The 13,898-nt window shown below is 37.7% G+C and overlaps 1 protein-coding gene across 1 annotated transcript in view; it reads right to left on the bottom strand.

The window, feature by feature from the left end:
• Positions 1-5,928: 5,928 nt before the first annotated feature.
• The window catches only part of LOC132406190 (myelin expression factor 2-like), a 29,478-nt gene continuing 21,508 nt past the window's right edge, over positions 5,929-13,898 (bottom strand). Inside the window, exons 11-18 of the mRNA XM_059991509.1 lie at positions 13,512-13,565; positions 12,491-12,586; positions 11,844-11,906; positions 10,373-10,501; positions 9,414-9,476; positions 8,009-8,361; positions 6,886-6,937; positions 5,929-6,286 (exon numbers count right to left, since the gene is read on the bottom strand). Coding sequence (XP_059847492.1) covers positions 6,123-6,286; positions 6,886-6,937; positions 8,009-8,361; positions 9,414-9,476; positions 10,373-10,501; positions 11,844-11,906; positions 12,491-12,586; positions 13,512-13,565 — 974 coding nt within the window. The 3' untranslated portion in view covers positions 5,929-6,122. The remainder of the gene's footprint in view (positions 6,287-6,885; positions 6,938-8,008; positions 8,362-9,413; positions 9,477-10,372; positions 10,502-11,843; positions 11,907-12,490; positions 12,587-13,511; positions 13,566-13,898) is intronic.

Here is a 13,898-nt window from a genome sequence, read left to right on the forward strand (position 1 = left end):
ACTCTGCACACCACTGTTGTAGCATGTGGTTTATTTGAGTTACTGTCACGTTCCTGTCAGCTTGAACCAGTCTGTCCCTCCTCTTCTGACCTCTTTCATTAACAAGGCATTTCCACCTACAGAACTGCCGCTCACTAGATGTTGTTTTTCTTGTTTGTTTTTTTTTGCACTATTCTCTGTAAACTAGAGACTAGTGTGCATGAAAATCCAAAATCAGCAGTTCCTGAGATACTCAAACCACCCCATCTGGCACCAACCATCATTCCATGGACAAAGTCGCTTCGATCTCATTTCAACTTCAAGTTTATTGTCATTCAACCATACATGATTACCCATGAATACAGCCAAACGAAACAGCATTACTCCGGGGCCAAGACACAAAACGCAATACCAACAGACATGCACACCACAAGATGGATATAATGCAAAAGTTGGCAGTAAAACAGAGTTACACAAAAAAAAAACATAGTCCAAGTACCCAGGTCCATGAATGTTGCAGTATTCTTTCTGTAAGACGAACGCAATAAAGTCTGTCTCCTGCTGAGTGAACACTGGGGAACACCATGCCACACTGCCTCCAACACTGCAGTGGGACACCCGATTCAATGCCTCCCCCAGGGTGGTTACAAACAAGCAACAGTTTCTTCCCAGTCCAAAAACATACTGGTTAGTAGGATAGGGTAACTGATCATTATAAAGTGTCCTGTAATTAGGGTTGCTGGGTAGTACAGCTCAATGGTCTGGAAGTGCCTGTTCTGAGCTGCATCTTTCAATGAATAAAGGCAAAGCAATTGATATATATGGACTTTTAGCAGGTCACAAAAGGCCAAACAAAAGATTAAACAAAGTTAGAACTCACATAAAGGTACTGCAGGGAAGATTAACCATATTCATTCCTAGGATAACAAAATTTAGCAGTTTAAGCCTATACTAAGAACGAAAATCTTCAGAGGCTTGATAGAATAGATCTATCTTGGCAATTGGCCACAATCAAAATAAGGAGCTGCCTTTTCAGGACTGAAAATTCATCTTTTTTTCACCCAAGGGTAGTAAACACTTCTGCAGTTCTTGGCAAGAGAGGAGGATTGTCATGTTAAATGGCATGCTTGTGCTTCTATTTCTCATATGAACAAGATACGGGGTATTCTCTAGTCAAGCAGCTTCTGTGGGGAGAGAAAAAACAATTAATAAAGCAATGAAATCTCATCTGAAATGTTCTGTGGGTATCCAAAAGATAACATTGAACAAGTTAGAGATTTTAGCCTCTGCTTTAGGTATCATGGGCAATTTGTTGCTTGAGGTATAGGATATCTTAAGGTCTCAAGGTCAAACAGGAAATTAAAGATTGCAAGTAGCTTGATTCAGCTATTCTAAGGATTTGTACTGGAGGCATTAATGGTTGTTTTGTCAATCCAACTAAACATTTGAGTCCCAAGTCTACAAGTAAATAGGCTGCAGTAGACATACATATTGGTTATTAGCACAAGGATGATGATGAGATGAGGCCTCCATCGGTTGGGATCAACCATGAATGTTGCATCCTAGCTATCTAGATACGCAAGCCAGGGCAGTACGAAATGGAGAGCAAGCTGTTAACCATGTAACAAGCTCCCCCTCTCCTGGCATCCGATGAACCCAAAGGAACAGCAAGGACCAATACAGATTGGTACTGGCATCCGATGAACCCAAAGGAACAGCAAGGACCAATACAGATTGGTACTGGCATCCGATGAACCCAAAGGAACAGCAAGGACCAATACAGATTGGTACCAGTAGTGCCACAGGAGTTGCCAGTGTTAAAACTCAACATAGGACTGCCTTAGCGACTCTAGTTCTGGAATTTTCCCCTCAGGGTTTACTCCTGAAGCCTTCTTGAGTGGGTATAGCTGGAAGACAAGAGGAGGCTTGAGATCAGTTTTCCTTCTCCTAGGTGAGCTGCCAACCACAGCTGACAAGCCCCATCTGCTCAAAGCAACTGGTTTTTTAAGGCATCAGTAGCTCTCCTTTGCCCCTTCTGTCAGTAGAAACCATTCTGCTGGGCTTAGTAGCTAAGCCACATGAGAAGGCCAGGAGCTGAACTTGGTTGTCAGAGGCTATTTGAGTCACACAGCTTTGGGAGCATTTAATAGGTAGTGAAAGCTTGTCCTCATTACCACGCCTGGCTATCACAACCTTAGGAAAACAGTATGTTTAGCAGAGAGCAGAGGGTAATGGCAAGCCATTGGTAGGTGTTCTGACAGTGGCTGGGTAAGCAAGTTTAAAATAAGAGAAAGTGGCATCTAAGAAATTACAAGTTAATTCGTACCATGCGATTATTAATTAATGTGGCTAAAGGGAACATGACATAGGCAAATTAAAATACTTTCAGTGACAACAATTAATGGTAACAGAAATGGAGATTGGTAGTGAATTTCCAGATTCTGATGCTTAACTGTAAAATATGACTACAGGATGCAAAAGGAGCCAAAGGCACAGACGGAGGTTCTTCCAAGAGGAAGTGGAATTTTAACAGATTTCCACATCACAATAAATCTACAAAAAACAGGAAAAGGAACGTTTCTCCCCCAGACAGCCTTAGCTGCAATTCCTTATGTATCAGAGCAGGAAATTTTGCAGATACCAACACCATTAAATCCATTCAACTTAGTTTGCTTTTGGTAAATTCAATTTTTACTTTGGACATAATTAGGGCTTCTGAATATAAAGTTAAGGATGGTAGCTCTTTAATATTAATAGATTAAATCATGCAAGTACCCAACAGGGCTCAGATAACTAAACCAACTAAAATAAGGTGTCACTGAGAGAAACAATGCCTCAGTAAGAAAAAAATGAATTATTGGTGAGTTACTTTTTGTTTTAGATTAGTTCATCAGGAGTCTTGAACATAATAGGTTCTAAAACAATCCAACTAACGACATGGAAGTTACAAGTTTCAAACTTCTGGGCAAAACCAGAGGTAATTTATGAGAATGATACCAGGTATGAAACTTACAAGAGCACTTCGGATGGCTGAGTCTATACTCACTGGAGCTCAGATTGATGAATCAGAATCAGGTTTATTATCACCAGCACATGTCATGAAATTTGTTAATTCAGCAGCAGTTCAATGCAATACATAATATAGAAGGAAAAAGTAATAAATAAATCAATTACAGTATACATATATTGAACAGATTAAAATTGTGCAAAAATAGAAACAATCATGTTCATGGGTTCAACGTCCATTTAGGAATCAGATGGCAGAGGGGAAGAAGCTGTTCCTGAATTGCCAAGTGTGTGCCTTCAGGTTTCTGTTTCTATCTGATGGTAACAATGAGCAAAGGGCATGCGAGGTCCTTAATAATGGATGCCGTCTTTCTGAGACACCTGAGGACATTCTTGACAATGCCCTGGCTACTTTGTAAGCTAGTACCCAAGATGGAGCCTACTGAATTTATAACCCTCTGCAGCTTCTTTCAGTCCTATGCAGTAGCCCTTCCATACCAGTGATGGAGCCTTTCAGAATGCTCTCTATGGTACATCTATAGAAGCTTTTAAGTGTATTTGTTGACGTACCAAATCTTTTCAAAATCCTAATTAAGTAGTCGCTGTCTTGCCTTTATAATTACATCAATGGGACCAGGTTAGGTCCTCAGATTTTGACACCCATGAACCTGAATCTACTCGCCCTCTCTACTTCAGATCTCTGAGGATTGGTATGTTCCTTTGTCTTACCCTTCCTGAAGTCCACAATCAGTTCTTTTGTCTTACCGACATTGAGTGCAAAGTTGTGGCTGCAACACTACACTAGTTGGCGTATCTCACTCCTGTATGGATATCTGAGGAGTGGTGTGTAGGATTAAAGTAGGATGGAGAGTACGTTTCCAACAGGGGGGAGTCTAGGAATACAAAGACATCCCTTCAAAACAGAAGAGGGATTTCTTTAGGCCAGGGTACATGGCAAAAAAGTTGGGAATCTCAGCTTAAGGCAGAGTAGTTAATCAATGGAATTCCATTGCCATAGTCAGCTATGGAGACCAAGTAATTGGGCATATTTAAAGCAGAAATTGAGAAGTTCTTGATTAGTAATGATGTCAAGGTTATGGGGAGAAGATACAGTCAGTGGGTTTGATAAGGATGATCAGTCATGCTTAAGTGGTTAAATAGACATGATGGGCCAAGAGGCCTACTTCTGCTCTTGCAGTGTCTTATGGAAACTTGTAATAAAATGCTTCAAAATTAACCCCATCGATACTATATGCTTTCAGGCTACACTTCAGTTTTGGCACCATAAAATGTTGATAGATCAATGTTATTTTACCCTGAGGAACTTGAGGTAGAAAACTAATTTCACACAGAAACAGCAAAATACCTCATTTAATTCTCATTCAAGTCGCATAAAGCATTCATTTAATGCTTCAACCCAAGTATATAGTGCAAGGTTAACCTTGTTATTTAAATGTGAAGTAATTTTGTTTTTAAAATCAAGTTCCCCATCTTCCTGTCCAATAGATAATGGTGAGACAGTGCTTTTGGAGTCACCTTGTACGTGAACCTACGTTGCTTTTTGAGTTAATTCCAAAATTTGGCTCAGCAACAAAGGAGGAATGGCAATGTACAATCCGCCCTCCTATCTGCGAATTCAACCAACCGCAAATTACGAAAACCCACAAATGCTCTTCCAGCACTTGTTGTTCGAGCATGTACACTTTTTCTTGTCATTATTCCCTAAATAATGCAGTATAACCACTATTTTACATAGCATTTACATTGTATTAGGTATTACAAGTAATCTAGAAATGATTTAAAGTATACGGGAGGATGTGCGTGGGTTGTGGATCGGGATCGAAAGAAGTCTGAAGTTCTCTTACTAAGCAAGTTGGAACAGGTACATCCGGTACTATTTATTGTCAGTCGAATGTTTGTTTTAGTATATAGTATTTTACCTTTCTATGCATATAAAACACTTAAGAGCGTATGTTTCAGCGCTGGGCTCGGGAACAGGAGTTCCTGAGTTCAATTCAGTGACAGACCACTCCCGAGTGTGCTCTCCACTGTGCTGGGTCGATGTGGAGGATCAAAAATCCAAAACCCCAGAACCCAATAATTAAACCACTGCGTTGCTGAGTAATAATTGCAGCTTTCATTGGGGCAGAGCCTTTCTCACTTTATCCTTTAAAATTGTTCCTATCGTTGACCGACGTAGCCTAACGCTTTTCCAATGACTGATGGTGTTTCACCTCTTTCCAATCGCTTTATTATTTCCATTTTATTTTCATTCATGATCTTGATTATTTTCATGAACAGAAACACCGCGGATTCAGAGTTCTACTGCCGGGTCCTAACGTCTACCACACTGAGACAGGTTAAATAAGGTCTGGGGTTCCACTGGGTCCTAAGATCCACCGCATTGAGACAAGTTGAGTAAGGGACTTGAGCATCTGCGAATTTTGGTATCCGCAAGGGGTCCTGGAACCAATCCCTCACAGATAAGGGCTGGTTGTACTTATCACTTTATCAATGCAATTTGTGGAAGAATGCTTTCAATTTTCTGCATCCAACTTGATTAGTTGGAAGTGTTGAAGAATTTGACAGTTAATTTTAAACATCCGCAACAGGAAAATTGGACAAAATAACCCCTCAAAACAAGGACCCTCCCCCATCTACCAAATCTTATAGAAGTATAGATATCACTCATTGTACAAGATGTAGCTGAACAGAATTTATTCAAAAATCCACAAGTTCTATAATCAATACCAAATGCTGTAGATTTCAGACACCATAAATGGAATTAATGTGTTGTACAAATCTAACTGCAGAATGAGACTTCTATAGATGCGAAGTTTAAATGTGATGAAGTTCAAAATACACACTCATTAGCTACTACAATGTACTTGACAGGAACACATATTTAACTTGTTCTAAAAATACAATGACAAAACTCAAAAATGTCCTCAAATCACATTTATTGAATCACTAGTACAGAAGCAAGTGTGTATTTTTTTACTAAATAAAAACAAAATGCAATGTGCACATTGTTAAACTGTCCATTCAATTTTGTTTTAAAGAATGGAACAAAAACAACACTAAAAAGGGACAGTTTTACTGTTTGGTCGTTCTTAAAATTCTACTAAAAATTGATTTTACACATTTCTGTCAAGTCTAACATCAATTTCTCTGCCATAAAGTCGGATTCCATTCATCATCCTGCAGGCACGCTCTGCAGAATCTGGACTCTCAAAACGAACCACACCACAGCCTTTGGACTTGCCATTTTCCATCTTTATGTCTGCATAATGTACATATCCTAGTTTTAAAAAATGAATAAGTTTACTACAGGGACAATATTGGTTACATTAAGGCTTCACAGAAAATTTCTGTACAAATTTAAGAAACCCAGCCACATAATTCAAAATGTAAAGGTGTGTCCAAGCAAACTGGTGACTCAAGTGCAGAAAACACACTATATACATTTCTACGGCAGTGATCATAAATACAACCAGATCCTGCAAAAAGGAATAGAATGATTAACCTTTTGACTTTTCACTGAGTTACTGGAATTTAAAAATGAGGACATTTGCTCATTTCATGACTACTTTATTGACATTAAACAATGAAAGAATTTTCTCATTCTAGAGTGATGTGAACAACTGAAACGGGCAAGCAGGTACAACGTGACACATCATCAAAATATTTGGGATTAAGTATCACAACCAATTCTGACAAATGGATTATTATCCGGCAACAAACCAGCAGTTGACAGGAAACAACTGCTATTTCAACCTCAACCATCTCAAAGTCGATCATTAAAACAAAATTCCGAGCTGAGGGTAGATTTAAATGTGGTTCAATTAACTGATTTTCCAAACATAAATTGCAGTTTTACTTAAAAATCTACAAACTTACCAAATTCACTGAATTTGTCTTTCAGCATTTGCCAGGTGATGTCATATGGAAGCTGAAGAAAATAAATCAACAATTAATAGGAGAGTGGAAAAATAAATGAGTTCATATATTTTTTAAAGGCTGTCCTTCATTTCACCATGAAACTTCAAAAGAAATCTTTAGAACAAGGTCCCGATCAGACATTTGCCAGAATTGTTCACTGTAGTATTATCTTGGTTCCATTTTACAAGGAAACTACTGACATTCAAGACTCTGCTGTGATAATGGGAAGCTTACTATAATACTGAATGAAAAATGATTGACAGAATTCTATAGAAGGGGAGAAAATTCTGAAGTATTTAGAACTTTCTTGATCCTACACAATAAAGGATACAGTTCTGAATTAAACAGTTTAAACAAAAGCCCAAACTAACCAGCATTTCAGAGAGCAAGATAGAAGTGGAAGAAAGTGAAGGGTGTTCAAAATCAGCACTGCTGGCATTGGGAGATCAACTGTAGGGTAGGAAACAGTCAAAGTAAAATATATTTGTTCCAAAGCCTTTGTACACTTGTGAATAGCCAAGTATATGTCATGAGTGAGTACATATGAGCAGGTTGTCAGCACTACTGATCACTGAGCTAGATAAATGACTGCTTCGCACCCATTCAAAATAGAAGGATTGGCTTAGTGACATTACAGGTAACCTTAATTCTAAACTGTTTTAGATATATGGGGGAAAGTACAAGTATTAAGACAAATGTAAACCAATATACAAAGTATTGATTTAAGGGAGGAAAATGTAACTTCAGAGCACGATCCAATCTTAGCATGGAGTATCAAAATTAAGAGTCAATTATACACCATAATGAGGAACCATTTAAAGAGGGGAAAATATTACAAACAAAAATGTTTTCTTTTTTTTTACAGAAACTACTCTCATTACTACTAACTAGTAAAAGACCAAATTTAATTGATGTCAGACTTATTAGACATTAGAAAAGCATTAGAAATTGAGACCTTAACTTTAAAAAAACTTCCAACTGAAATTAACATTTTTCTTTTCTATCTTTACTTTCACAAAGCAGTTTACACTTTCCCATCTAAATTATCTTTACCATTCTTAAAAATTGATCAAATACTCACATTTCGAACAAATATTTGACAGATTCTTCTTGAATTAAGATTTCCTGTAGCACTGCCCATGGATCCTCCATAGTTCCCACTGAAACGATTACGATCCATATCTGTGGGCTTGTCAAAACCTCCACCCATTCCAGTACCCATACGATCCATACCGCCACCCATTCTATCGGTACTTTGACCCATCCAATCCATTCCAGCTCCCATGCGATCAATATTTGATGTCATCCCAGAAGGCATATTCGATCCAATCCTGTCCATTCCCAAACCAGCACGATCCATTCCAGGTCCCATGCGATCCATGTTTTCCATGCCAATACCTCCACCCATTTTATTCATTGCACCCATTCCAATACCTAAGAAAGGAAAAGTATTTTAACAAAGTAAAATTCAATAAAATAATTCCAGTGTAGAGAATTGTGCTCAATTTTAACACAAGGGCAAGTATGTGACTTTTTAAAAAAAATAGCCTTAGTCAGGTTGAAGCAAAGTTGTCTAAGTGCATCAGCATGGAAACTTCACTTTCTGGAAGCTGAAGCTCCACCAAGTGGCAGGATATAGTTATAAGAATGACAAAAACCAAGGTACTGAAATGGGGGCTGCACCACTGATTCTGCAAGATTATAAATGATACATTTCCTAACTTAAATTACTGCATTTGATGTAACAACATCACTAACTGCTGCAAACCTCCAGCAGACAAATCCAAACAGAAACAATTTAACTAATGCATGGATATTTACTGCAATTTGGAGCCTAGGTAAATTAGCCAAGCTTAAAGTGTTACAGTTAGCTCATTGACTCAGCCCAAGGAAAATGTGTGCCCTCAGACTGAAAACTACCAGATCTTAAAGAAACTAATGGTTGATTGTGTTACAAGATTTAAAAGTTGGATACACAGCAGGGCATCACAATGCTTGGTCAGTGGGTTCATAGCATTAGTTAAGAGCTCTTAATAGGGGCCTGATAAAACTTTTAATCAATGAAATCGGTGCAGGTCAGCAGTGGGGTCAGATTTTAATTCTGCACTGAGTTGACCTAGCCAACTGTAGAAATGCATAACCACCCATCTAAAACAGCACCCGCAAAGTTCAAAACTCCTATGCAATTTCAATCACCAGCCTGATCTACCAGCATCCAAGTTAATTCAATTTGAAGTTTCTTCTGGCAAAATTCAACATGTCCCTTGGCTCAACAGAAGCCAGGAGGAACATCTATACATGTTCAATAATGAAACAGCTTATTTCTCAAACTGTAGCCTCAATGCTGCTGTGTACCTTATAATTACTTTCTATATGTACCCCAACATCTCTTGATGTCTGCAATACTATCAGGTTAAAACAATGAACAAACCTTATCATCGAATTTGGATCTTCAAACATCAACCATGTTTCACAAATGTTCTTACCCATTCCAGATGCCATGCCTGGTGTACCAGCAGCCATTCCACCACCAGCGCTCATTCCGCCAGCTAAATAGATTATGTGCAAATTAGAATTAAAGTACACTATTCTCCCAAAGTTTAAGTGCTACTCTAGGAACCTATTTACAGTTCCAAATGTGTACATCCAAGTTTGGGGGGAAACCTTAAATTTATTTTGACCTATATTTTGTCCAAATAATTTAGATCCTTATGAATCAGGAAATTTGAGCTATCCTTAGTCCGAAAGGCAAGGTATTACAATTCCAGGAACATCCAAATTAGAGACACTAATTGTGGGGGTATTCCCAACTGCTATCCAGCATCACCAAGGAAGCTTGTGGATTGTAGGAAAGGATGCAATACACCCGACATGGTATTTCCCATAGCTAAACAAATTGCAAATGTTTAAATTTATCAAAGAAAACAAATAAAATACATCTAAATTTGGGAATCTAATCAAAAGTACAAGTTGCTTAGATATTTTAAGGCAAATAAAAGCACAGAACTGCACAACTTGCATCTTAAAAATGACTTGTACAAAATCAGACGAAGATGGCCGTCACTGTTTAACTGACTTAACCTCACTTTAAGTGCTAACTCATTAAAATCTCAGGGATTAGTTTCCAGAAATCAAACATTAAAGAATGGGTTCAGGAGCAGAAATTATTGATGAGAAAGTTGGTAAGTGCTTTTATAGAATATTTAGAATGATGTATTTCAAGTATGAACCAATCATCCTTCCCATCAGCAATTTGCACAATCAAATGAAAAGGAATAAAAATGTTTAATGCCAAGAGCTACAAAAACCCAGATCTCAAAGGATGCTACAAATAAATTCAGGTATATTTTTGTGAGTCTTTCAGAATTGAGCACAATGTTGCATGAATATTAAAATGGAACTATATTAAAATATCTGCAGTTTTGCAATGACTTCTCAAACTTACCCATCCCTCCAAATGAATCGCCATATCCACGTGACATTCCCATTTCATTTCTACCAAAATCTCGGTCAAAACCACTGCCACCCATTCCTCCTCCACTGCCAGGTCCATACATTCCTCCTTGATACATGTCTATAAGCAGCAAAATAAAAAGCTCCGTGAACAGGTACACATTTTTGAATTATCACCAAATTCAGATGGAAATCAATAGAACCTCAGATGCTGGAAATTTGAACCAAACAAAATCCTGGAAAGGCACAGGTCAGGAATTTGTATGGAGACAATAAACATCACAGGTTGAAGACCCTGCTGATTACATTGCCTGACCACTCGAGCGTTTCCAGTACTGTGTTTTTATTCTAATTCCAAAGCTTTCTGGTAATATATGTTCAGGAGATATGCATACCATATACAAATTTAATTCAATTAAACATTTTATCCAAAAAAATACTGGTGTCATCATTATCCTTCTGACACAGTTATCAATGTTCCCTTTTACATACCTAGTAATCAGCAGGTTTTATCTTTTACATTCTTGTACACTCAAATGTTACTTTTCAAAATTATTTTACATGTACATCCAAGCCTCAATATCCTTTCACACATAACTCATCTCATGCAAGTTATTAAAAATCCTTGTCTGAGTTAATCTAGTTTATTTGCAAGTTTGCATCACATCTTAGGATCTTCCCAAAGCAGCCAAGCCAATTCAGCAAGCACAGTAAAACTAGAACTACTACTCAATCATTCTGAAATGCTGATGGTTTAGGATCTAACTCATCAGGTAACATTTCATACCCTTGCAAGCCTCATTGGTCCCCACACTACTAAATTAATTGGAAAATTTATAATACTATGTAAAATGTTAATAGAAATTTAGAGTGTTGAGGAACTAACAACACACAAAAATCTGGAAAACCTGCTACTTCAACACCAAAGTCCCACTCGTGCCAGATAAAAGTCATATTCTGAAAATTAGCAGATCTCATCGGTACTTTCAATTGTTGCTGAATTAAGTGCAGCTGGGTGCCCAAATATGATCCAATTCCTGGTTCCAAATAAATACTCAAAAGATTTGTGTGCACTCTGCTGTGGTGCACTCCACCCGGTATCAATTAAAGTGTTGAAAATCACATTGCAAGACTAAGTGTAGGAGAAACTACCAAAACTACGTCTCATTTTGAGAGAAGGAACATACAGTTAACAAAATTAGAATATTCAATGCAGCTCAGATGATACTATTCATTATAGCAATTTAATAAAAACCTACAGAAACTTGCACGTGAACTGTGGGCTCTCTAAGATCCACATTTAACTCTTGTTCTTAGCTGGAGGCATTTTACAAATGAATAGCGTGACAGACATCAATGAAGATAGAGGTCAGTCATACAGGCCAACTCTAGCCTCAGGTGTTTGTATGCAAATCTCAGAACTGCTATGAATGTTACATATTTTGTAGCCCATTTCAACTTACCTCCCATGCCACCACCCATTCCTCCTCCACCAGCTCCTCTGTAATCATCCATTCCTCCTGATCCTGGGCAGAAAGTTACATGAAGATGGGTATTGGAGGCTTAGTCAAAATATTCAAATTTATATTCTGGGCAAGAGTCCGAACTTGTCCATGATTTCTCGGGCTCAAAAATGGAGCTATTCATCATTACAGAGCCTCATACATATTCACCTGGCCAGGAGTCTAATGGCAATCTCCAGTGATCATCCTATTTGAATATTGGTTAAGGCTACACACTACAATAAATACTACTTCTGGAAGCCCCATTCAAAACCCAAGGATGACTTAAAATAACTAGTGGTAATTCTGTTTACATCAAACATTTTTCAGTCGTGATTAGTTGTCATATCCTGCATTTACTCTCCTACAACCTCAAGGGTAAACTTCAAATCTTCAGAAAGGATTTTGGGGAAAAAAACTTCCCCAAAATCAGGATGGACAGGGCCCTGCTGCCAAGTATTTGCTGTGCCACTGAAGCATTAACAAGTATAAGGCAAAGCTGCATCTCTTCTCTCTTAGAAAGCACATCATCCTTACTGCCCAGCAAAGCTGAGTAGAAAGGAACTTTACTTTGCTCAGAATTCAAATTAATACACTAAAATTCTTACCTCCCATTCTCCCCATGTTCATTCCTGGACCAAATCTCCCCATGTTATCCATCCTGTCCATCCCACCTCCGCCACCACCATATGGACCATCCATGCCTGAAAGTTAGTGCCAAATTTTAATCCAAGATGTTGGATTATTACACAGCCATAATAATTTAGCAAACAGTAGGCTGCCCATGGCGTTGTGCACCGTCAGCCTAAAATTGTCGTAGCGGCAAAAATAACATGCTGGAACTTACTCCGTTTTTCTAATACAAGCCAATTATAATGCAAAATTTAGATTTGTGGATAGAAAATAGAATTTAATTACTGCAGAGGCAATGGATTATAACTAGATTAGAAATTTGGAGAACTGCAGAACTCCAAACAATATCCCCCTTGGCACTTCCAATGCCTTAGCTGTAAAGGGGCAACCCATAAAATTAAACTAACTACAAGCAAAAAACAATTGCACCCAAGTTACTTCCAATGGATATAAATTCCCATAGTTTGGAACTTATAAGTTTAACAGATCAGCTCTATCACAAAATACAAATGGGACTCATGATTGATCAACAATCCAATAGAAACAAAGAGCAAGATGTAATAGCACAACAGAAACACAGCAAGAAGCCACCAGAGTACTTCAAATACAAGGTAAAGAAAAAGCTAGAGGATGATAGTTATTCTTTAGTTACATGTCCAAGTTCAGTGTGTTAAAAGTGAGATTAAAAATGCAGTGCATATTTTAATTTAAATGGGTTAGCATCTGGTTTAAAATGGCCTTTGCATCTGCATATAACTGACATGTAAATTGTCTCCAGTGGCAGATGGGATTACATTGGATGCCATTGACAAAACAATGAAAATCAGTCTTGGATTGTTTAAAAGGACTAATTCTGCTGCAAAATGTCTAAAATTTTTCCATGCTCATTCTACAAATTCTTAACAAACCAGATCACAAACCAGGTAATCATCTGCAGTATTAGCCAATGTAACAGTAATAAAGTATAAAACCCACAAAGCATTCTCCAACACTTACCCCCTCCGGCCATTCGGTTCATTCCTCCAAAACCCATTCCATCCATTCCCATGCCTGTCAAGGTAGAAACACTCTAATCACCAATTAAAAATATGCATTTTTCAAAACCTATTCCTTTTAAAGTATACACTAAAGAGAATAACAAAGGCTGTTAAAAAATGATTAAATTTTTTAAATTTTACAGAAACCTGTAAAAAGTGTAAAATACAAACAAAATTTGGACATTTGGATGCACTTAGAAACAACTTTTCATCCTTAAAATAAAATTTAGTTTATTTTCATGACTATATCTGTAGACAATTTCAAATATAGTAATCATCAAAACAGCTAGATTACAGGTTATTTAAGTAACCTTTTTGCAAACCAGAGATGGGTAGTGAACTTTCC

Source organism: Hypanus sabinus, chromosome 16, assembly GCF_030144855.1.
Source record: "Hypanus sabinus isolate sHypSab1 chromosome 16, sHypSab1.hap1, whole genome shotgun sequence".
Lineage (NCBI taxonomy): Eukaryota > Metazoa > Chordata > Chondrichthyes > Myliobatiformes > Dasyatidae > Hypanus > Hypanus sabinus.